The sequence below is a fragment of the Magallana gigas genome, chromosome 7 (assembly GCF_963853765.1).
Source record: "Magallana gigas chromosome 7, xbMagGiga1.1, whole genome shotgun sequence".
NCBI classification, from domain to species: Eukaryota; Metazoa; Mollusca; class Bivalvia; order Ostreida; family Ostreidae; genus Magallana; species Magallana gigas.
The window spans coordinates 28617965-28644663 of NC_088859.1; the positions used below are offsets into that span (position 1 = coordinate 28617965).

Below are 26699 nucleotides of genomic sequence, written 5' to 3' on the forward strand. Positions count from 1 at the left end.
ATACTTACTACTATAGTGATGACAGCCAATCGTAGCGCGGCTTGACACGCGCAATCACTGAAGTGGGCGGAGTTAACGAGTTTAGATACGCCCGCTTCACCTGATGCGCACTTACCTGAGTGACATGTCTTTGGCATTTTGAGTGAATAATATTATTCCCTGTCAAGAATATTAGAAAATGTAATCACTCACACAAACAATTTGGGCAATACACAGAACTGCAGGTGTAAAACGCTTTAGAAATTACGAGCTTCAGCAGTTTTGTCGAAACAAAAATTTAATTTATTACACATATTTTTTCTATCAATTCATATATGATAAATGTGATACACTGGCTAATGAATTATTTCTTTAAATATGTTATGCAAAAAGCAAGAACTAGAATACATACGTTACGTATATAAACATTCATCATCATAGTGTTGTTTGTCGTTTCTTTTTGGTAATTTCGGGTGTGTTTTTTTTTTTTATTTTCCGGAGGACCTGTGGTTTTTCATCTACAGTGGACGAAGTTAAAATTTAATTAAAAAGCTAGGGTGCGTTTCGTGCGGATGGGTGTTTCTGTGTATTTTGTACTGTGATATTTTCGGTTCATATGACATAATTCTTTAGTCGCCATTGCTCGCGTGTTCTCTAAATCGTCGCGCCTAATGTCATCCAAACCTTCCCTCCTTAAACGCAAATCAGCAGGGCGTGACTGGAAATAAAGATCTTGTGTATATATCTACAAAAAATAAACAAAATTAATATTGCCATGCCATTTGTAATTACTTATTACAACATACAGGTTGCTCCATCTGGTGGTTTTGTCCTCCATTTTTTACTGGCGAGACTATATATTTTGACCTTCAAAATTTCTAAAGATCATTGTACATCACATGGTTTTCATTCCTTTTTTCCACCTCTTTTTTTTTTTTTTTAATTTCTTTCTCTCTTTTTTTTTTTGTATCATACATTTACCACTAAACATTTTGCACCTGTCGTTAATTTCCTAAACGCAGATTTTACGCCCTGAATTTGATACCTATATAACCGTGCAGTTTGTCGATCCATACCGCTGGTTTCCTTTTACAAAAAGAGGAAGAAATAGTGTATCATATTTTTTTTCTTCTATATATATATATATATACGTTATTCACTATCTACACTCTGTATATATATGTAGGTAATACATGTTAGTAACATCTGCGGATAGATACTTCTATATACACTGATCACGTAGTAAATGATATTCTGCATGTAAACTGAGGAAAGTGCACGTGATTTTTTGGCCATTATAAAGGTGTACTATTAAAAGGGGGGTTGGGTAGAAAGCAAGCAATCTTATGTATCGGAATTAAAATGAAATTTGTACAAAAATAAATTGCCCTATTTCCCTATTCGACTTAATGAATCGTGTGTTATTGATGTAATTTTGAGGTTCGCAGAGAGAACGAGAGAGAGAGATTTGACGAGAAACGTTTGCTTTACTATTTAGTTTCGCGCAAAAAAACATTTCCCGCCAAATATTATCTAAAAAATGTACGACATTCTAAACTCCACAAAGAACAAGAAACAGACGATAATTGCCACCGACAAAACACGACCAAAAAAATGAGTTCGACAATTTTCTCAAGCTAGATGTGGTAGGTGATTATATCGTGTGAAGTCTCGGTAGATGGTCAATATAAGTCTTTTGAATCTGGCCATCTTCTGCTTAATAAAATCGAGACGAAACACAGGCATTTTATATACGATCATTTCTTCTCACGGAGATTTCTCTATTACCTACTGGCCAGAACTTGGTGCTTTTAACCCCTAATGATCTCTCTCCGTCATACCGTGGAAGAATAGGGAAATAGAAAGATTTTATGCCAAATTAATGTCTGTTTTATTTTTCCGTGAATCGGAAAATCGGATTAACATCGATTTAAAATTGTCTCTAAACATATGGCATTATAAAATAATGTACAGAGTGTGAAAAGGTTCTGTGTGTGTGTGTGTGTGTGAGAGAGAGAGAGAGAGAGAGAGAGAGAGAGAGAGAGAGAGAGAGAGAGAGAGAGAGAGAGAGAGAGAGAGAGATTGATTTTAAAATAAACTCTGGTCAACCGCAAGTAAAACGCGTTGTTAACAATAACACACAAGTTTTCCCTCTAATAAGTCCAGCAAACGAATGCAAGTGGTCATATTTTGCCTTTGATTTAAATCATTGTTCCGATCAAGTCCTCTTTATCGATTTTATGCTACGAAAAATTGAAAATTCAATGGGTTCGGTATATTTCCTTTATAAATAAATCGGGTCAGCTGTGTATACGTACATTTAACGGGATACGTCTGAACAACAACCGCAAAGTAAATACATTATCAGAGCGCTGAGGGTAGTTTCCTTTCCCTTTTCATCGGGGGACACGACACTTTGAAAATATTTAAACAATTTTAAAGAAGTGAACAAAAACAGGTGATCGATATGTATTCATAGGTATATATGAAGCGACGTCTTGAACTGACCAAAGGTAAAGTGTCAGTTCACGTGTATAGGACAAAGAAAATCATGCGGCCTCGTCCAGGGCTGGAGAAATGTAATTGAATACGGACATTTAGAACATTAAATTCTTGTTTTTGAAGAACACCTGTGTCCACAAAATAAAGAGAACCCCCCGTTTGCTTAATTATATACTGCTGCATCCCGATCGACATTAAAGGGGGCTGATGAGGACACTTATTTCATTGTGTCTGGGTAACAACCCGCTCTGGTCAGGCAATTGTGTATTGTTCAACGTTGCCCAAGACACTGGGTACTTAAAGACCATAGCGGATTAAACCGTTCAGTATTCATAATGGGCAGGAAAAATGATACATGCCATATTGAGATTTTTTCTTTATAACAATTGCACGACGCAAAGAAGATGCGATCCCCATTCTTTATTATCGCGGAGTTTAATGCAACTGTCACGTTTGAGAAATAAAGTTTTTTGCAGTCTATCATTTTCTTAATTGTGCATGAATCTGCAAGACGTTGCCTAAACACATAATAAGATATTAGCCACCACTTTGATACAAAAATGACCAAGACAACGCCTCCATTTTACGACTATAATGACCACCTTTCTTGTAATGTACACCGCGCTTCTCCGATATTTACGACGCCGAGAAGTACACGGGTTTTGGGGGGTTGAAAAGATATTTTACATCTGTCCTAAGCTGTTAAACATGCCATCAGAACTCAGAATGACAGTTAATGTATCTGTGAAAATAAAACCCAAGCTAATTAAGTCATGACATTCCCAAAGAATCTGCAAAAACAAACATCTTTTATCGGGTTCCCAGCGGCGTGGTTTCGGCCCTCTGGCATCAAGTGCCCAGGACATAAGGAAAGACACATGTTTTCGCGATAGAGTTACGGACTTGCATTTTCCAGATGGGGGTATTTTTCCAATTTTACCGTTTGCTGGAGAGCCGAATGACAGTAGTGACCCGTACAACACCCCAACCCCCAGTACTGTACAAAAAAAAATGCCATTAAAAAAATGAAATATGTCTCTTATTTTGTTAACTATATATTGACTAATTAATTTGGAAACCATCACCATATTATTATATATTATGTAAAAGCAAACTGTAAGCGAAACTACACGGTTAATATGCATCATCAGAATTTTTATCCAAAGAGAAATGAAACATTTCGCACTAACCTCAAAATCCTACTGGGGGGGGGGGGGGGGGGGGGGTTACGCTCTTCCAATATTGAACTGTAATTTCCGTTTCAATATATCCAAAATTTATATAATACATTTATGTTAAAAATAAAACAGGGAGAGGTCAATTTTCCTTAGAAATTGATATTTTATATTTCTATATATTGTTATACGGAAAAAACCCTTTTATAAGACTCACCCTTCTGTTACATGTACGCTCTGTTTTTTTTAATTTTCAATTTCTCGATAAAAAAATATATTATGAACAATAATAAATCGTTTATGCACTAAGGCTGCCGCTTAAATTTCACTACAAGCTCATATTCATATTTAACCTACCCGGCTGTGCCATCTTTTCTTTTTATAATACATTAATTCCTTGTTGTTATTTTAGTAGAGAAAAAAGAAATATTTTCATTGGTGCTTGTTTTATACGGTTGGTTTATTTGCTATAAGCCCACTTTATGAAACAAGCGTCTGTAATTTCAACGTGATATGCCCGTGCGCTGCGCCTTTCAAAATTAATTTGATCGGGATCGGAATTTTTAGGGGTTTTTTTTTCGCCCGAATTACCTCAGTTTATAATTTGACAACAAACCGAGTCCAGTCGGAGTTGCAAACATTTTAGCTAAAAAATTCAAAACGATAATTTGTCACAATACCTACGTTGAACGAATATTTAATAGGGTTGTTAACAATTGTTTTACCGTATGACAGATGTGGTAAGTGTAAATTTCAAACGTTTAATTAATAATTGTTATGATCGTGACAATCATTCTATTGGCAATAGTGGTGGATTTGTCACAGTTTCATTGACATTGTGTTTGTACAATTCTCCCTGCATGCTTGTAGAGTATTATCATACCTGTATACAATGGTGATAAATGGATAGATGATTGCCTTAGGTCCGTGGAGACTCAAAATTTTAATGGGAAATTGGAAGTGTCCATTTTTAATGATGGTTCAACAGTAAGTATTAATTTGAATTATTACTAAAATATTTACATCAATTTAGGAGCACTTGTAAATAGTTGTAAAGCATACTGAAGAATTGGTTAAGTTCGTTTTAAGATTACCATCTTCATCACTTTCTGTTGATTTCACATGCATAATATATTTGCATGTACTTTTTGGTGAAGAAGAGTACGATCAGTATATGACAAAAATTCAAAGATCTTTTCTTTCACTAATTTTCTCTTTATATGTGGAGAAAATGACACAAATGAAATTTTTTATTGTAATTAAAGAAATGAATATAGCCTGTCCATAGATGTAATTTTTTTTTGTTGACTTATGGACAAATTACAGTACACATGTAATATATTCAGATACCATTTGTTTTCTCACATGAATATCAGGATATAGTGTGATGTAACACATTTATATATTTTAGAGATGTAATCTGAACGTATTTACAAGAATACAGTTTCCTTGTCATTGCTAAGTAAATGTACATATTAAATGAGGTAATCCAAATAACGATAATCTTAACAAACAAATTAAGGTTAGGAATTTTAATCAAATGTAGGATGGCACTATTTCTAAACTGGAAGAATGGAGGGAAACCTTGAGAGAGAAGTCTATATCAGTGACTCTTGGTGGCCACTCTTCAAATCCAAGAGGAGGCATGTATTTTCCAGCTCTTTATCAAATTAGAAAATCCTTAAAAAAACAACGCATATGATGTTTTTTCAACCATTCTATTTTAACAGTGGGTTATGCTAAGAATCAAGCTGTGGAACAGAGCAGCGGAGTCTATCTGTGTTTTCAGGACATTGTAAGTTTTACCAAAATATGTCTCTTTTATGAACAATACAAAATAATACCAGTATGTGTATTTTGATTCAATCCATTGTCATTGATTATCGGCACTGTTCCATTATTTGAAGGATGATGTGATGTCACCAGACCGAGTGTCTAAACAGTATCAGGCCGCTAGATCAGAGCAGAACAGTGTAAGATTAATGTTAACACATATCATCCTGACTTTTTTCAGCTACTTCCTTTCTTGTGACCATGTAATCTGGTCAAAATTACAGGCGGTACTGGCATATTACCAGTTCTTGCCTAGTACCATTTCTCGCCAGTGCATTGTTACGTCATTTTATCAACACATTAAATTATATATGAAAAATTATGTTACAAAGCACTGGCACACCAGTACAGTTAATAAAGGATGTTTAAGCTGGCATGTTTCTAGGAGGAGAGTTTTGTCAGACACAATATATGTGCGTCAATTTTTATAAAATATTAGTATTAAATAATTAAATCTCAGAATGTTATCAAAATGGAAGGAAATGGGTTATAACTACAGAAGTTGGTTTAGACATTAAGTTTTTTGTAATAGTAATTTCATATTTCTCTGAATACATGTACCAGTACTTGTTTGATATACAGATGTCAGAAAACATTGTTTTTGCCCATCAATTAATACTTTCCCACCTTTTTAATAGATCATAGGTAGCAAGTTCCACAGGGAACCCGAGGGGTCCACAGAGAGGTTTACTAAATGGGCCAATACTCTGTCACAGGACCAGCTGTACTCTCAGGCAAGTCTGTCATCTAGCTTTTAAATGCTGTATTACCTGAATAAACTGCAGCATAGTTTTTCAGCAACATTTTGCAGTTTCATCTCAACTACACAAAATTTAATCGCCAAAAATTGTTTTTACGGGTATATTGTTTTTAAAGTCATCAAATAAAAAACTGCAAAAATTAAATGTATCTTTTTTGAAATTAAAGAGCAAAAATTTACACCTGCAGAAAAAAACTATTGCTAGTTATACAGTATTGGTCGTATAATTAGTGCTACATGTACATTTATATGCATAATAGATCCATCCCAGCTAAAGTTAGTCAAAGAGAATCCCTTACTTGCCCCTGTAGCAGATTGGGCCATAAGAACCATGAATATTGGTCTGTTAAGCCAGGGACATATCTGCATCCCTGGTTAAGCTTAGTAATAGAACACATGTCACAATAATTAGACAAGGGTCCCTGAAGGTACAAATCTTGGTTTAGTCTTTTATTTGCATCCTTTGATTGCTTTTTATTACTCTTCAACAACTCAACAATCACTTAAAAAATTGATGTATGATTTTCTTCTCTTTAAGAGAGCAAAGAATCTTTTGCTACACGCCTAAAAAATGTTAAACTCCATCGATTTCTGTAGTAAAACGTTTACAAGGACATTTTGAATTCACTGTATCAGTGCTCTCAAGAGGGTCAAGTTCATGTGGTTTGATCTTGATATAATTTCGTTTTTGTGGATTGAATTGTTTATTGAATCTGACTTTGTTACTCTACCAATCAGCTGACGTTTCTCTTGCCTCTTGCCACTTCACTTGTCGGCATGGAACAAGTATTTTGATAAATAGGTTTTAATGATCTAGTTGGCTTTCTGGAATTACTCAAGTTAACATGTATTGCAAATTTTACTGGCATGTGTGACAAGAAACATGCAATGAATTGACAGAAACACAAAACAGCCGAGTCTGACATAAGTTTGGAGTCGGGGATGATGGTGTCTGCGAAACATGTGACAAGGTCTCCAATTTCCATTGGCAACCATGCTGAGCAAGATCGGTGTCACTTGAATGCTTGACAAAAACTCTCCTTGACAGTCTGTCATAGAATGCTGCAGTAAGAAGATTAATGAAACTGTATATAGTAATTTAATTTTTGGTCACACAGACAGAAGAAGAAGAAAAAAATGTGCACAATCAAGATTCGGCGTGTTATGTAATGCAAACAGTTGCTTAACTTTGCGGGGTTTTTGTGATTGATGCTGGTCTTTGAAAAACGACACCTTTTGTAAGATTAGTTTTTTGTTTCTTTTGTAGATTTATACGTCGCATGGGCCTACCCTCATCATGCCTACCTGGTTTTGTCATCGATCTGTTTACAACAAAGCTGGCGGCTTCAGTGAGGGTGGAAAAGTGGGTCTAGATTTACCACTCAGATTTATACTCCCCTCTCGATTTGTTTTCAGATCTGAAACCCAAATCTTTGAACAAAGCAAGCTCTTTGTTTATTTTAGTTTGCTATAACAAAATAATATGAATATGATATGATATTGGTCTTGAATTTGTTTAAAAGATCCGAAAACTAGATTTGAAAAAAAAAATAGTGAAAAGAAAGAGAGAAAGAAATAATTTTTAGTAGCTGAATAAAAAACTCTTTGTGTAAAATAGTTTTCATTTTGACATGATATAGTTATACAAAAAACTTAACATATACATGTAATACTATATGTTTTCTTCGAAGCAAAAGTTTTGACCACATAAAAGATATGTTTACTTTATATTCCATTTCTGTTGTACAAAAAAACTAGTATGTATTCCTTACATTCCTGAACCTGTTTTTGTAGTTTTATACACAGACAAGAGAATAATGGATGCCTTAGATTGAATGACATTTCATCATGAACAAAATACATGTACCTGTCATACCATATCAAGAAATTGCTTTCATTATTATATACATACATTTACGGGCTTGGAATACCTATAGAGTATTAATATTTGTTGGGGATCATTTTATTTTCAAACTATTTACCGGTATATGGATGCATGTTTAAATATCATACCGGTATATGGTTTTACTGCATGTATACAGGGAAATTTTGTCCCGGCTGTTTTATTTTCGCTCCTTTCTCCCTTATTGTCAGCCGGCGAATTTAAGACTTGGCGAATTTCAATGTTTCAAATCATATTTTTCTAAAGATGCTGTGTCTGGGCGAATTCAAGACAGGGTGAAGCTGTTTGCAGGTGTAGAAGGGCGAAAATTACACGGGGCGAAAATAAGCCTGTATCTATATTTGTTAGTACATGTATTACAGTAGTGTTCATAGATTTACTGTTTCAAAGACACATAACTTTGTAGACAGTAAAATAAAAATTAACCTCTTTGTTCTAACTTTGATGAACATTTGAAAATGTTATATAATGGCTCAACAACAAAATTTCCGAAAATTAGCATTTAACGAATACTGTAATCAAACTTTTATTTGGAGGCAAGAAAATTTTATTAGGTTTGTTAGAACCATCTGTGTTGGGAATATTTCTCGCTGTAAACCAGTCCACATTTATCTTACCTGCTAATTTAATTAAGATTTTAAACACAGGGCTAATATTGTGAAAAATTACAGGTAATCACTTCAAACCATTTTATCACTAGTCAACTAGTGCAAAATTAAAGTTGGCGCAAACAAATGTGGGTTTACAGTAATGATGAAATAATAGTAATGTGTTGTTTTCTATACATTATATCTTACAAATCTCGGTTTTTTACACTAGGGTGTGCCAGAAGATCTGATCTTTTTCCTGCGCCATTTGGAGCTGGGTGGGGGACTGTGTCGTGTGGACGCAGATCTTCTCATGTACAGGTACCACCCAGGGGCCACCACATTCTCCATACATGAGTAAGTGTCTGTTATTATCATCCACATAGAGTGTATGTGCCTGAGTAATACACTCGATCATGCACTAAAATGTATCAAAATTAAAATGGAAATGTGGTACACTTTGATGCATCTATTAATCTCTTTGATAAACTGGGCTAAACTAGCGCTAAAAAGTATCAAAATTAAAATGGAAATGTGGTACATTTTGATGAATCTATTAATCTCTTTGATAAACTGGGCTAAACTATTGACATACATATACATGCATTGGTAGCTGCATTATTTTGTACTCTGTCTGCCCTTATAAATATGTTACATGTATTAAGTAGAATACTTTGGTCTAATTATTTCATTTTTGTGTAAATATTCATTATAAGTTCATCAAAAGGGACACATATGAAATAGATAATTTTGATTTTTTTTTCCAGAGATACCATATGGGAAATAAGAATGGAATATATCCAGAAACAGGTCCTAGACAAGTGGGAGTCATTTACAATCTGGAATGCTGGGAAACAAGGAAAGAAATTCTACAGAAATCTGTTGACGACCAATCAGAGGAAGGTATGCTATTCTCTAATGAACAAAGTGAATAGGTATTAAATTTTTTTTAATACAAAAACATAAGATTTATTTATCATGATATGTAATTAAAGGAGCATATGTCAAGGGCACTGCGATGTTACGATAAAAATTTTTGGAATTGTTGGTAATTTTTTGACTACAAACTTACAGTTAAATTTTTATTTACAGGTGCTTACTTCTTATAATTTCCCTTTAAAATTGTCAATCATAGTATTTATAATTTGTATGCATGCATTTTAAATGGTTAAATTTTATTCCTTGAAATTAGTTACCTGATGCAGTAAAGAAAAACTAAACATCAAAAGCTTTATATGGTGAAATAATACTTTACTTAATGGTACATGTGTATACATGTGCTGATAAAGGCTTATGTTCTTGACTACATGGCAAATAGTTGTGTTCTTTTTATAAGAATTCTTGGCTTTCAATTATTAAATGTATACAGAACAAAGAAATGAAAACAGTCTGGAGAATGACCAACATATTTTACTTTTGTGAAATGTTGTTTACAAATTTAAACACATTGGTTTGATTGTTGAACAAATCAGTGTGGATGTCAGATTTGACATTTAAAAGTTAAATGGCTGTTCAAGAATAGGCTTCTAAATGCGTCAAAGTGTAATCAAGGAAAATCATTGCCTTGAGAAGATTGAAACAGCCGAAATTCTCACTTTCATAAACTTTATTTCACTTGACAGGTATTTGTGAAAGTTAAAGATTGGTTTTTGTTAGGAAAGTTTTGTTGTTAAGTAATTTTCTTAACAAATTTAAAGTAGAATTACCACAATTCAAAGTCCCGATCGACCCCAAGTTGATTTTACAAAAGAAGAACAGGAAGATGATTAATTAGATTTCAATTGCAGCAGCCATTAAATAAAATCCTGAGAGAACACCTTGGAAAATCTGTTAATGTGTTTGTATTGATTTAAAGGATTCTCTCCCGCATTTAGTTGGCAGGTTAAATAGTCCTCCGCTTGTTATGAGTTTGAATTGGGATTTGTTTTGTTGGCACTTGTATGCATTTGCTGGCATTTCTGCAAAGAATGTTGTTTGAGTTCAATTTAAAGACTATCGTATTGAAATTTTTCTCTCCTGCTGCAATCATTATGTGTGTGTGGAGAGAGGGAGAGAGAGAGAGGGAGAGAGAGAGAGACAGACAGATGGACAGACAGACTTTTCAATTGCAAGATCTTGGGATAAAAGTTTCCCATTTGATGACCTTCATACCAGAAAACAAATACAAGTACTAAAATTTTTGCTTTTGATTAATGTGCATTAAATGTTCTGATTGAAACTTTTTCATTGATTTAAACCTTGAAAAATTTGGATAGAAAAAGAAACCGACAAAAATATTTTGTAACAGTTATTGGATTTTATTTTATTGGGATGGTTTAGATAATAAAGTTGATAGCAATCAATTTCCTTTTCGTATGCTAGCTTCATTATGTACATTTCATCAGAGGTCAGAGGCTAACATTTTATGTAAATTTGAATCTCATCAATTCCTCTCATTCACACATGCAGTGGGAGAAAATCTTTCAAACAACAGTTATGACATTTCAAGAGTAGGAAATTATCAACATTTTCATGGATATTTTTCACCGTTCAACACTATGATAATATAAAGTTTTTGTATATTTTATGGTCGTAATTGAATTTGACATGCAAATAAAAATATACATGAATCAAGCTAACGGTACATCTGTTGTGCATGAAGTTTTTAACCGCTATTTCCCAATGGTGCTTGCATACCTTTTTATTCAAGTGTTTTTGTTTTTTTAAAAACAGATATAAAAATGATTAGGAATGATAAAACTGATAAAAAAATTGTTTGATGACACAGCTAGTGTTGTGGCATTGGTAATTTATGTCTGAAGAGGATAATAATGGGGTCATTTTTTTTTTATACCTTTTAAAAGTTTTGAATTGGGTGAATAATGGATGGATTCACCTTGTCTGTCTGTCCATCCATCTTTCCATTTGTAGACATAATTCTATGTGGACCCGTTTTTAGAAACTAGTGCATGAATTCCTTGTGAAAATTTGCTTACCCTTCATCATGATAGAGAAACATGCACGTGCTATTTTCATGTTAACCAGACAATTTTTTCTCATTTTATGTGTTTTTCAACTTTAAGGAATTTGTTATTTGTTTATTTAAAAGATTTTGTAGTGACATGATATTTCACAGAAGCTAATGTGTAATTAAGAAAGGGGTATAATGGAATCATATTATGTCCATCTGACTACTGTGGAATCATTTAAATTCGTGGGGGCCAATTTTCATGGATCGTGGGATTTTTGCTTTTTCGTTGGGATGTAATTTCGGGGATGCGTAGATTTTTTGTTTCAGTAAGAAAACTAACTCTTTCCAAATTGTTTTCGTTGAGGATGTAAATTCGTGGGGGAGGGCTACCCACGAATACCACAAAAATTGAGCCACCACGAATTTTAATGATTCCACAGTATATCTCTCAGTCAGTCAAACTGTCTGTCCACCTGTTTGTCTGTTTCTCCAAATTTCATGTCTGGTCTATAGCTTTTATGAGACGTAAAATCATTTACCTAAGGTTTATACCTGGCACAAGGTTGCCTGTGACCTGAGAGTAAGTTATTCCCTTTATAAACCTGAGGTCATTGACAAAGGTCAATGTCATTTCATCCCAATTTGGCAGTTATCCAAAATATGCTATAATGGGGGTGTGAGTCCTTTTTAGAAAGTCATAATTTTTTCTCTGTCTCTTTTAAGACTAGCTTATTTTCTTATATATACCTGGTATACTCTTGTATTTTTGTTGAATAAATCATTGGTTTCCACCATGTTTCAACAATAATACTGAAAACAATGTTCGCGGTTATGATTTTTTAAGCCAAAACTTTGAATAATTTTTGCCATTTATGGCATAATTTTTCTTTACATGAAGGTACATATGAAATTTATAAAGTAATTCAACTGTGCTGGTTCTTATTATTACACTTTTAAAAATTTCTCCTTTACTGTACAAAACTAAGAATCATGTTTCTTAAATGCATTTGCACTTCAGATATTAAATTTTTTCACAAAAAAATCATTAAAATGTATTTTTCTTCAAGGGTCATAGGGAATTTTAATGCAAAGGCAAAGTCATACTCAATAAATTTCAACCTCCATAAAGATATGACAGCCACATTAGCACATGTGACAGTAAAACCAAATGGAATGCAGAATAAAATCTAGATAAAACTCATAAAAAAGAAACTCTGAAAAATTTGTAGATTGAATTCAGATGCATTTTATTATCGAGTTTTTGGTTTTCTTTCAGTAAAGGATTGCTATAGAAGGATTCAGAGTTGGAGGGTGGCTAGGGGTAACATACCGTAATTTAAAACATAATTTATCAATAATGGAATACAATGGAAACTCATGAAGAGCCGAAGTATACCATGTATGTAAAAGTCCAGACACAAACATATGCAAATGGCCCCCTCATTTCAAGAAAGGAAATTCAGGGGCATGTGTATTTAACAACTGACCATGTCTAAACTCCCTAACATGAAAGCCCCTCCTGTGATAACATCTGTAAATTAGATTTATCTTGCAGTTTCAAATTTGTCCAGGCGAATCAAATGAATTGGCTATGGCGTGGTCAAGCAAAAATGGAGAGGGGGATAAGTAGGCCCTTGTCTGACACCAGGTGAACTTTACCTGTGCTTACCTGAACTAATGAGGATAAATATGGTTGTAAATTTGGTCAGATTTTGTCATTTTCAGGTATATTGGTAAATAGTGTCATGCCTTCTGGAAATGAGATAAAGGACATTAACATTTTTATAGGAGCTCCCAAGTTCTTTTTGCCGAAATTTGATGGTTGTTGAAAAAAGTTGAAGAGTTATTGTCTAATGTTTCAGAGGGTTTCGTTGCCATCTTGACAGTAACCTGTGAGATTTATTGCAGGGAACAAGTTTTGAACACATCTGTAACTCACAAACTTATATTAAAAATAAAATGATTTACATTTCTTTCATTCTTGCTTTCAGCAATTTCAATCATGATATTTTATTTAAAAACTTTTTATACTTTTTCCAATGAATGGCATTTGATAAACAGGTGAAAGAGTGCAGAGATGTGAAATAAATGCATTTCATGAGTAAAAATATATTTAGTGCAACTGATCAAACTCAAGATCTCCTAATGAAAATGGTTTTGACTAATTCAGTAGTATTACATGTAGGTACAGCAGAAATATGAATGTTATAGCTGCTCTGAGTATAGTTTTAAGTAACTGGGGAAACACAATGTTCATAAATTCCTTTCTCATTTGAACAAAGTCATAAATTGAAGTTTTTCAATCAAATTTTGAAGTGTGTCTAGGTTATTGATTCAATCATTTGGAATTCTGTCCACATGGATTTTAATTTAACACTGACCAGGCCAAAGTTTATGTGTACATTGTGTTTTGTATCTGACCTTAAGACACATGTTGCCAGGGACCTCCCAGTATCAGAAATAAGGAAACCGTCCTCGCCAAGAATACAAACCAGTTTTTTAGCTCACCTGAGCTGAAAGCTCAAGTGAGCTATTCTGATCACTTTTTGTCCGTCGTCCGTCCGTCCGTCTGTCCGTCCGTCCGTCTGTCCGTCTGTCTGTCCGTCTGTAAACTTTTTACATTTTGAACTTCTTCTCTAAAACCGCTTATCCAATTTCAACCAAATTTGGCACAAAGCATCCTTATGGGAGGGCGAATATAAATTGCAGAAATAAAAGTCCGATCTGTATTCAAAGCGGAGAAAACCTTGAAAATGTAGAAAAAGGGGGGTGCATTTTTAAAAATCTTCTTCTCAAGAACTACTGATTCCAATTCAACGTAGTTTAGCATAAATTATCCTTATGGGAAGGAAAATATAAATTGCAAAAATTAAGGTCTAATTCTGTTTCAAATCTGAGTTATTACGAAAATAATAATAAAGGAAAGGCGTATTTCAATCAGTTTAATAGCCTCGGATTCGGCATCCGGTAAAATGGGTAGACAAGACTTGGCCTGGGCAAAACAAAAGATAAGCAGTTATTAATCTGCCAATCTCATTAAAATTTCAGGATATTTGATGGACCAGTATATTTGTATTTGCTGTAATTATTGCTGCAAAATAATGCGTATTTGGAATTGACGATTGCCGATCTGCCCCGGCTTTTATTTTGCCACGGCCCGGTTTTGCTTACCCATTTTACCAAGACTCGTATTCCATACTTCTAAAACGAGGTTCTTTGTTGAAAGCAGCCATGACATTATACGAAAAAGGGTCGATCTGACTATGATGAATTTGCTTGTTGTGCAACAGTTCGCGTATGAAGGGAAATTTTTGAAACATGAAAAATATATTGGTGCCGATTTTGTGAAGTAAATTGAGGCTAAATATTTCAATGCGTTGACAGTTTTCACACATGACGTTGATGTTAGCTTGTTCTGATTTTCGTTTCGTTTTCATTATTTATGCTTTGTAACCTGGAAACTGTCGTCTGTATTTCGTGATTTTTACGTATCAAATCAAACAGGGACTTCGGTAAATCAAACAGTTACGTTAACTGTTTACCTGCGCAAATTAAGCAAAATCTGATGTAGGAGTACTGAAACATTTTCTCTAGTTTATTCAGTTTAAATAGAGTTTGATATCGCTTACGGAAATATGTAGGTATATACATGTATATATATGATTCATTTCGAAAAAATAAATTGTGTTCTTTATTTGTTATACATGTAGTGCATGTTTCTTGTGTTTAATTGTTAACAATTTCTATTTACTAACCATTTTTGAGTGTTTGCTTCGAATTATAAGCAAGATACAGAGATTTGCTAACAATTCTATGTTTGTACACAGATCTTAAAAGCTAAAGATTAAATCAAAGTACTGATAGTACTGAAAAGCGCTAACCCAGCTTCTGTATGTATATAACAGGTATATGTATATAGCATTTCAGCTTCTGTATACGCACTATATTTCCTCATCACTGCATGACAGTCCCTGCAATGATGTATGTAAGCCCCGTACATTAATTTCACAATAACCCGTAAATTAGATTCACAATAGCCCGTGCAGTTATGTGCATAAACCCCTGAAACTGGTTCCCTAACCAGTTTAAATGATGTATACTTTTGCTTAGAGGGGGCGGTTATTCGATGCACCGGAAGTTGAAGTCTAACGACCATAAAGGGCTGAGCTATGCTTAGCGCTTTAAAAAGTAAAAAAATTGTCAATATTTATTACGAAAATTTTCAAAATCTGTTCTTCCAGAAACCAACTTATTGAATTGTAAACTTAACCTTTTTAGCTCACCTGAGAATGGGGCCACAATGGGGGGTCGAAGTTTAACAAATGAATATATAGAGTAAATCTTTAGAAATCCTCTTCTCAGAAACTAATCGGCCAGGAAAGCTGAAACTTGTGTGGAAGCATCCTCAGGTAGTGTAGATTCAAAGATGTGAAAATCATGACCCCTGGGGATAGGGTGGGGCCACAATGGAGGGTCGAAGTTTAACATATGAATATAAAAAGTAAATCTTTAAAAATCTTCTTCTCAGAAACTAATTGGCCAGGAAAGCTGACACTTGTGTGGATGCATCCTTATGTAGTGAAGATTCAAATTTGTGAAAATCAGGACCCCCGGGGGTAGGTTTGGGCCACAATGGGAGATCGACGTTTTACATAGGAATATACACAGTTAATCTTTAAAAATCTTCTTCTCAGAAACTAATCAGCCAGGAAAGCTGACACTTGTGTGGATGCATCCTCAGGTAGTGTAAATTCAAAGTTGTAAAAATCATGACCCCCGGGGGTAGGGTTGGGCCACAATGGGGGATCGAAGTTTAACATAGGAATATATACAGTGACTCTTTAAAAATCTTCTTCTCAGTAACTAATTCGAAGGCAAAGCTGGAACTTGTGTGGAAGCATCCTCAGGTAGTGAAGATTCAAAGTTGTGAAAATCATGACCCCTGGGGGTAGGTTGGGGCCACAATGGGGGATTGAAGTTAAACATATGATTATATACAGTAAATCTTTAAAAATCTTCTTCTCAGAAACTAATTAGCCAGGAAAGCTAAAACTTGTGTGGAAGCATCCTCAGTTACTGTAGATTCAAATTTGTGAAAAGCATGACCCCTGGGGTTAGGTTTGGGCCACAATGGGAGGTCGATGTTTTACATAGGAATAAACAGAGTCATCTTTAAAAATCTTCTTCTCAGAAACTAATCAGCCAGGAAAGCTGGAACTTGTGTGAAAGCATCCTCAGGTAGTGTAGATTCAAAGTTGTGAAAATAATGATCCCCAGGGGTAGGGTGGGGCCACAATGGGGGGGGGGGGTGGGGGGTCAAAGTTTAACAAAGGAATTTATAGGGTAAATCTTTAAAAATCTTCTCAGAAACTAATCAGCCAGATGATTCTTTATAATTGTTAAGACTTTGGCCCCAGGACAATTCTTTGGCCTCACGAGAAGGTTGAGAGTTTACTGTACGTTTATATCCCATATATAAACTATTGTTAGGGATCTTTTTGAGAACTGCAATACTCAACACATGATATGACTATAAAATCATCCTGTTAGAAAAGGGACTAATGATTATAAACATAAGAATATCCAGGGGAAAATGGATTTTATTTATACAGGATTTACATGAATTATTGTATATTGTCCAGATAGTTTGTATTATGACTCCATTGAGCTGATTTTATCATACCTATTGTTCCTCAGGTGAGCGATGTGGCCCATGGGCCTCTTGTATTAATACTTAAACATTCATATGAAAAAAAGGCTGTAAAGTATTCAATATCCATCTTCTTTTTTTTACTGTTGTTGGCAAACTTAAAGGACAAGGGCTATAGCAACACAATGTTTGCCCATTTAATTTCATTTTGATTTTGCCCAAATTAGATTCATAAGGTCATTTTTTTTAATACTGTCTCAACCCAAGTATCAAATGCTGAGGTTTTATATTGGAGATGTTAATGGGATGCGAAGATTGAAATTTGATGATGCGTATCAATTAAATATTCCAACGAACCTGTCGTCTTGTTAAATTAGCTGTCGGTTATGGAACCTGACTCAAAGACAGCTTTAGATCTGCTATTGTGAAATCGTTACAGAAGAGATATCTTCTTGAATTCTCTGTGTGCTTTATTTGAATTTTTTGCCAAGCAAAATTTTAATAGAGGGATTATAAAACTTAATACTTTTTTCTCTATCTATTCATCATTCAGTGTCAAAATTGTATTTAGAATTCACAACTTTATACAAAACTATCAGATGAGGAGGAAGCATAAAATCTGAGGCACAGAAGTGGAAGGCCTTCGATACAAGACTCCATTGAGCCAAGCTCTTCTGCAGACATACTTGATTTGAACCATTCACTGTTTTAGAATTGAACAAAAGTAACAAGACTACAATTTGGAAGATTATGAAAGTTGAACAAGTTTATTCTCTGCATGACGTTTTTTATGAAGGTCTTGGAAACGAAGCTTTTTCGTTTCTGATCGTGTTTAATGGTAAATAAGATTATATTTCATTCACCACAGTGAGTTTCAAAGCATCTTTTGTCAAACTGTGATTTTTTGTCATACTTTAAAGATACACATGATGAGAAGGTTTGAAAAAGTGTTGTTTGCACAGAGTGTCTTTATAACCCAGTTTTTTAAATTCTAAATTCATATTTTTCATATAGGTGCTCAAGTATTACATTGTATATAACCGTTTATCTGATTTGATTTCAAAAAGAAATTGTAACAGTACCGTTAACTTTGATTGGCCGGAAATGGGTACTCTAACTCCTTTAGTTATGATGAATGTGCAGCTATGTAACTTTTGTTCTTCTACACTTGCAAACAGTTTTGCCCAGTTTTGAATTCACCCAGACACAATTGTGTTTAAAGAGAGATGATTTAATTAAGACATTAGAATTAGCTCAGTCTTAATTTGCTTGCTCACAACGAGGGGCAGGGGGAAAATATTATGGGGTAGGAGGAAGGGGTGGAGTATTTCTCTGTAAACAACTGTATTCTTCAATATTTTTGAAAAATAGGGAGGTGGAATATGAATACTCAGTAGGCCCTTTGATAGGCATGTATTCAAATCGTATAGGTGTAGAAGATTAATGAGAGCAACTTTAACTTTAGGAAATTTATTGTTTCCGAACTTCTGTATGATATTTATGAAATATATGGCTACTGAAATTAATAAATGAATACCTGCTCTTAGACATTATATAAATAGTGCCTGTTTGGGAGGGTAACAGTTGAAATTGACACCCCGAGAAAACCATTGTCAACCGACGCGAATAGGAATAACGTGAATTCTACAGCGAACCGTACGCGCATAATTTTCGCGCATGTAACATTTTTTAATGTTACCCGTTGCCAAGTGCGTTGCTAACGCTGAGGGTAATAGTAAATATTATTAACTGCGTCTTAACTAATCAGATTTCAGTATTTAACATGAAAGTATAACAATATAAAATATATTGCAAATAAGCTCTTTACTTAAGCCAGTTAATAAAGAAACATGATGAGTACAAAATTATTCAATTAATAGTATATGTATTTCCTAATTTGTTTTTGGAGATAACATTTTTCCTGCATGATTCAAAATCATGAATTAAGTTAATGTTTCTATTTAAAACAAATAAATGTCATTGCGAAATATGTGTGATATAATTTTTCCTGCTAATAATCCAGGAATAATTACAGTACTCCATATAGAGATGCTTTAATCTTTTACAGTCATCTGGGTTTTTTCTAAATGCAAAATAGCCACAAAAGATCTCAAAATTGTGTATGATTATTTAATTCACAAGAAATGCATTGATGTGGTTTCCAGCTTGTCTGTTAGAAAAAATTCCATGATCATGTTTGGGCTAGCTAATTTTGAACCAAAATGTCAATGGTTTGATACCGATTTAATAGCAAAAGTGGTGCTAACATTTATTTCAAAATGCATTAAAAGTAATTTTCTGATAAATTAATCTGCCCATAAATGTCTTGTTGCTGGGGCGAATTAGGAATATTGATGTGCAGTATATTCTCCTCGACTGGACAAGAGAGATCCGATTTCATTGACTTTTCTTTCTGGTCACTTGATTTACACTGTGGCCGTCTGGTCAGAAATTACTGGTTCACCCCCGACCTTAACAGGGACAATTGGCTGACCCCTCGGACAGTTCCTTTTGAGAGCCAGTACCCCCAAATCACAACCTGTAAAGTAAACCAATTAACTTTCTAATATCAGGTTAGCATTAGAATGGGGACCTCTAATGATCCTGAAATTATTCCACGATATCATGAATTTGCGAAAAGAGATTTACAATTTTTTTTCCCCCTGCATAAATGAAAGGAAAACATAGAATTTGGAAAGCATTGGGAAAAATTTGCAAGGTATTGAATTAGGACATATCGCTTGGCCAAGTAGCTTGCACCATCTGCTGGTCAACCGTTAGGGCTCATATTACAGTCTGCGCTCTATCGTGATCTATGGGAATCTGTTTTATGGCTTAAAACCCATTTATAAGCTCTCTTATTCTGCAGTATGCTAGTTCCAGTTTATCTTGGGCTTTCGTGCCATTGTATAAACCTTTCCCCCTGCTGAAGTATTTAGGTCCCTCCTAAACAAGTTTTTGTTCCTTCCTATCTGAGACCTCCGTTTGATGTCTAAGATACCTGTAAATTATTTCCCTGATAAGGTGTTTTGAATGCGATTAGATTCAATTATCTCATTTTAATTTGGAAATTCCTTAGCTTCAGGAACACTTTTTTGGCCTTTGTTGAATCAAAAGTGGGGCAAATTAAAGTTTTGACAGTAAGAGTTAACCAGACAACATGTAACTTTTCACATTCAAGTCTGAAATTTTAAAAGTGTTCTCCATATTTGAATTTTGAAAAATTTCGCAGTTAAAACAACAAAACCATTATGTTTTATGGTCTCTTCAGTTGAAATAATTTTAGATTTGGCTCATGGAAACCATGAATATCACTATACACAAGGAGAATATTTAAATAAAGTATTTAAAGAATCAGAAAAACAAATTTTGAATAACAATTTACATATACTACTCATATCTCAAATGAAATGTTGCTCATGTTTTCATGCAAATAAAAATAATAACTTTTAAATTAAGGTAATGCATTATCATGATGAATGTGACAATTCTACTCAAATCAAAATTGAATTTTGACTGGCCAACGGAAAAGCTTGCTATTGAAGGAAAAAAAACAGTTTTTAAAAAGGAAAACTATTTGGTTATGCCACATGAAAATAATCAAATAAATTGATGAGCAATATTTAAATGGACATTTTATTCAGCAGTTACAGTCTGATGTGCCATCATTTTTATGATCGAGTGGCGTTGTTTGGGGATATTTTATTGATGATGGATAGGTTGTTCAAAGGGAGACATGCCTCGAAAAATCTAATGTATAAAGAGGTAATATGCAACGAGCCATTTTATTTCCATTTAAATATTGCTTAAAAATATGGGCAGTCGTAAAGCAAGCCTTGAAGAGGGAAATTTTTTTTTTTTGGTCTTAATGATAGATTTAAAGAAGGAGAAAAAATTGGAGGGAAGTGTTCCATCAAGTACACTATTATTATCTCCATTCATGTAATGATTAAGGTTTTAATCAACTTTTAAACAAGATTGAGGTTCGTTTCAGTTAAAATGCTTTAAAGTGCTTTGTTGGGTCTTTTAATGATGACCGTACATTAGGAAATGCATTAGTTTGTAGATTAGGTTTTGATTGAACATATTGAAACTGCTTTATATCATTAGATTGGAAATAGGATTTTTATTGCGCCTTCATGATTTTTTTTTTAAATTTCAAAATTTAAGTACATCATTGTATTCCACTTTTATAGTTTGTTTATGATTGTGAGGGGAGTGCAAAATTTAGACCTCAGATTTTTTTCTTTTTTAGAGAAGCCTTTAAAAAATATCATCCCTTTAAATCAATATACTTTTGCTGGCACTTAAAAAAAGATGAATGATCTGAAGATTATTTTATATGCACTGGTAATGATGTTTTCTGTTATTTTGATGAAATGCAATGTCTGAGTGCATGTTTGCGTTTTTGAAGAAATTTGCATTTGAATCGAAATCAAAAAAATTGGACACTACCCAATTAATCATGCAATATTAACTAAAGATAAATTTCAAACATGGGCATTGACAAGGATTTTTTAGTGCATATAAGTAGAAATTATATTTTCAATTTCAATTGCTTAATACAATGTAGCACATGTTGTCTAAGGTAATTGTATTAATAAAGTAGGATGAGATATGAAAACATTTTACAAGATGTGCTGGCATAGAAAATCTCTTAATATTCAGTTTTTCAATTAAAAAAAATTGAGTGTTGGCTTAAACTTTTAAAGCACTTTATGTTCTAGGTAAAACCTCAAGTTAATGGCTCACTTAATTTGATATTGTGATTGGCTTGCAAAAATTGTGTCATTTCTGATGCCAATTTCTGCCAAAGAATGCAAATGTATGAGACAAATGGATGAAAAATTCTTCTCTTAATTTGCTATATCTGTTGTACAAACCATTTTAATGAATGAATCCAACATAGCCTGAAACATTTATTAAATACTGATTTATGGGGGCTAAAATTGAATCTCATCATACAGAAATCCTATTTTGATGTATATATGCATACTCCTTGGTAGGACACCAAACGTTACACAATGTGTCGCCATATAAAAAAGAAAAGAAAAGAAAAACTACAAGAACTTGACAAATCAGTTAGTTGTTATCTTTTTCTAGGTAATCTGAGACAACATGTAAAAAACGAAATTCTTTTCCTAATTTCTTTTCTGTGTTGAAAAAAAAGCAAGAGTTGGCTTTTGTGTGTGTGAAAAATGAAATCAGGTAAATCAGTGAACTCCTTTGAAAATCTGAAGTCGTAGGGATCTGGTATCGCTTTCCAGTGCCAAAATAGGTAAAAGTCATTCTGTGGTTAAAGTTACATGAATGTTCTCGATCTAATTGGGGGTCATTAAAGTTCTTCCTTATCCCCAATTGATGCATGAACAGTTGACATCTACGTAAAACGGGAATTGATCAGATTTCAAACTGTACTTTAGAACACAATGCGTTTTATTGAGCCATGATGAATGTCATAAACTAGATTCAAGTTGCTCGAGCAATTTTCTAGCCTTCATTTGCCGGAGTAGGTGGTCCGATTTTTGTACACCTATGATAGGGCATTGTATGGTTTTGTCACAACCTCGGAATCTAACAAGGATTTTGTCTTTTCTTCAGTCTGACCTTTGACATTGGGTTGTCCATCATTTACCTGTTAAAGGTAGAAAGAACACTTTCCATACAACAGAGAGTCATGCAGTGTTGTAAATCTGATGCAGAAGTGATCTGCAGTTACTTTTCATTGATAATGATACCTGTACCAGTTCAGGATTTAATTGTTTTGCTAATTGTCATGGTTATGTTTTCAGAATTTTAGCAATTTTTGGAAATATTTGGATTGTAAAAATATAAAAAAACCAAACCTGTATACTTCTGGTAAAAAAATCTGGACCTTACATTTTTACAATCAAGCCAGACTAAAATATTGTCTGACCTGATTTTTTTCCATCAATTTTAGACTACCGGTAATTAAAATTATGTTTTGACAAGGTATGTTATGGTAATTCTTCTCAGTCTCATTGAAGGACCTCAAAGCAGAAAATTTAATGAAAACCATTTATTCCACCAAAGATATATCAATCTCAGTACACATATGCTAGTATTTTATTATTTCTAATTCAAAACAATAGGCAGCTGATAAATACTTAATTACCGTAGGCTTGATCTATGTAAAATGGGTGCAAGTTTTTCTTTAAAAATACAACCCAGAATGAAAATTCTAAATCTCGATTTAAAATTAATTAAGTCAGTTATTTCCTAGTATCTCCAATATTTATTTAATATACAGTACTTATAGTTTTACCTTCTTTTATTTTTCAATTTTTGAAATATTTTTTGTACTTTTTGATAGAGTTAATATGATTTTGCTTTTCTAATCTTTATATGCCTTTTATAATTCACAGGTTGCAGCGTTCTGTGATGTAGATCCAAAAAAGATCAAGTGTGGAGCATACATTTATCATGAATCCAAGGTCAGTATAAATTATATAAAAAGAAAAGAAACCTGCACACGCATAGTATAATTTATATAGAGTTAAAAAAATACATCTGAGGTTTTAATTTTTGGATCGAGACTCTATCCTCCACTTTCACCCTGTTGATTTTAATGTGATCCACACAAAACTCATTGACCACATGTGTAATGTACAGTGATTTAGGTTTTAGAAGACTAACGATGGTTCAGTCTGAGAATTTAGTAGCAACCCTAATTAACTTGTTAGCTTTCAATTGTTATAAAGAATGACAGGATAGAGAACCCTGTGTGCAAAAAACATGAAGAAATAGCTACAGGGCATCAGAGGCGAGCAAGATGGTATCAACATAAACATTTCTATCAAATTAAACACCTATAACTCCCAGGGAGGCAGTGGGTTCATAATTTGTATAGAAAATTATAACAATAAAAAATTCATATTTCACCCCCAGAACCCTAGGAGGTTGTTAAAACTTGTGATAAGGAAATAATGGCAGGAATTTGAAGAAAGATTTGGACTTGTTGTATGGAACAGAGGTCTAATGAAAATTTGACTTCTGCTCCGCTGGGTGACAAAGGTGTCCCCGTGGTCCGTGTTTCTGCACTGCACAAAGCCGTGCATTGTCATGGTGTCCCATATCAAACAAATATTTGGAGGCTCATTTCTGTAAGGCACCAAAACTCTGTCTGATCTTGTCCGAGAAAAAAAGCCATTGTTCTTTTGATGAAAAACCACCGAACATTAAGAGATCACAATGAGAACCATTTATGTCAAGGGTAGAGGGAAAAAAAATGCCATCTGAATTTTGCTGAATGTGTTAACATCTTTGTGTATGCAGGGTCAGCCCCTAACTGTTTGCATAGATTTTCTTCCACCCTGACAGTTCTATACTGGAGTATTGACAATTCATTACGACCATCAAACCTGTGATTCTCTTCTTTTCTGTTTACAGGAAAAGATCAAACCAACAGTACCAATTGTGCATTTCCAATCTGCCAAACCCCCTTTCATTATCTGCATGAAATTGGTAAGAAGATTGGGTCACTCGAGAGAATGACAGTTTTGGAGTGGTTATTCATGTGTCTCAGTTTTAGATCGAGAAAAGGAACAAAAGTTCCAATTACTGTCAAAATGTTTGCCATCTAATTTGTGTCAGTTGCAACTTGTGAATATGATACACGTAGGTAAAGTAAATTGGGAGTTTTGAAACTACCTCTTCCTTCTTTTGGGACAAATTTACATGCTTAAATGTTCATTAAAAGGTAATATTGAGACCTTTAAATTGAAAAAAGGTGCCGTGCATTGATGAACATTTGCAAAATAAGAATGTCAATCAATTTTTGCATTTTATATAAATACTATCAGCTATATTTATGAAAATTTAGTTATCTAATGGTTTTTTTTTTGTTAAAAATTTTACAGGATTTGACTGGAGGAGAATTTGAGAAGAATTTGGCCTCACTGAATCTCAAAGAGGGAGTTGATTTCTTCCACTTCAACTAGGCTAAGCTAGAATACATTAAAATGCAAATAACTTTGGGATGTTTGGTGGATATACTCCTGCAAGATCCCAGGGTGGAGAAAAAAATATGTAAAATACTGGTATACTCTGAATAATGTTGCCTCAAAGTAAAAAGAAAATACTACTTTAAGGATTAACTTAATTTATCTGTAGAGGACATTTAACAGTCGGAGGCTTTATCTGTAGCTATGTGTAAATTAGCATTATAGAAGTGTTTCCCACAAATCGTCCATGAAATGCTGATGTGGACTGTTTGAATGAGAATTCTGTGAAAGAAGTTGTCATATCAATAAACCTATAAAACAATAAAAAAATAATATGTATTTGATCTATGGTTTTTACTCTCATTACCTCTTTAGAAGACATTGCACCTGTAAATTAATTAGACGTGACCACGTCAAAGGGCCTCTCTTTAATAAAGGAGATTAAAATGATATGCATTTTAAAGGACTGTGTTGTGTGACCTTAACCTCTGATCAAGAAACTTGCACCAAGGTCATTATCAAAACCACTGGAGTAACAAGAGGCCCATGGGCCACACTGCTCACCTGAAGAACAATAGGTATGATAAAATCAGCTTAATGGAGTCATAATACAAATTATCTGGACAATGTAGTTTAATACATCTAAATCCTGTATAAATAAAATTCCATTTTCCCCTGGATATTCTTATTTTTATAATCAAGTCCTTTTTATTACAGGATAATTTTATAGTCATTTCACGTGTTGAACGTTGCAGTTCTCAAAAAGATACTTAACAATTGTTTATATATGGGATGAAAACCTACATCAATTTCTGAACCCTTTGTGAGGCCCAAGAATTGTCCAGGAGCCAAAGTCTAAACAATTTTCAAAAATATGCAATATGTCAAAACGCTTGCATATAAGTAAAACAATATATTTATAACATTTCAGTTGTTGTGCAAATAATTAAAATGCGAATAAACGCTTAAGTTTTGCGATTTAACGCGAAACTTGAATATAAATATTGTCTTTCATTTAAAAAAGAACTACTATGGGGAAAACTGCTCTACAACACCAGATCACCTCCCCCAAAGCCGCGAATGGGTACTCAGTATTCAAATTAATGCAATAATCTCTTTGTTTCTTCAACTACAAGCAGTTTCTTAATATGATAAAGAGGTAAGGCATATAATACCGATATCTCATCTCATAAATCCAAATTATCTTAGTCAATTGTTTGTAACATGACAGTATATTGTGTTGTCTGAAAAAATTATAGCCGTCATGGATTAGGAAGTTTGCTTGACTATACATACAATTCGGTTTATAGTATGAAAACCAACTTGATTGTGAATTAAACATGATAACTGTTGTTCGTTGCACAAACAATGAAGGCAATAGCAATGATCGATGCAG

At 33.8% G+C, this 26699-nt stretch overlaps 1 protein-coding gene across 1 annotated transcript; it reads left to right on the forward strand.

Annotated features, from left to right (window-relative positions):
* Positions 1 to 4232: 4232 nt before the first annotated feature.
* Positions 4233 to 25443, forward strand: LOC105320331 (queuosine-tRNA galactosyltransferase). The gene is made up of 12 exons (XM_011418242.4): positions 4233 to 4396; positions 4527 to 4643; positions 5203 to 5299; positions 5387 to 5451; positions 5564 to 5629; positions 6128 to 6223; positions 7517 to 7612; positions 8972 to 9096; positions 9507 to 9642; positions 23726 to 23794; positions 24750 to 24824; positions 25220 to 25443. The coding sequence occupies exons 1-12, from the start codon at positions 4385 to 4387 to the stop codon at positions 25298 to 25300; spliced, it is 1035 nt and encodes a 344-aa protein (XP_011416544.3). The 5' UTR covers positions 4233 to 4384; the 3' UTR covers positions 25301 to 25443.
* Positions 25444 to 26699: the final 1256 nt, after the last annotated feature.

What these genes read in the sequence shown, in the direction of transcription:
- LOC105320331 (XM_011418242.4), top strand. An exon ending in GCTTCAGTGAGGGTGGAAAA is followed by an intron (nt 7,613 to 8,971) that starts GTGGGTCTAGAT and finishes TTTTTACACTAG; the next exon opens with GGTGTGCCAGAAGATCTGAT. An exon ending in TCATTATCTGCATGAAATTG is followed by an intron (nt 24,825 to 25,219) that starts GTAAGAAGATTG and finishes AAAATTTTACAG; the next exon opens with GATTTGACTGGAGGAGAATT.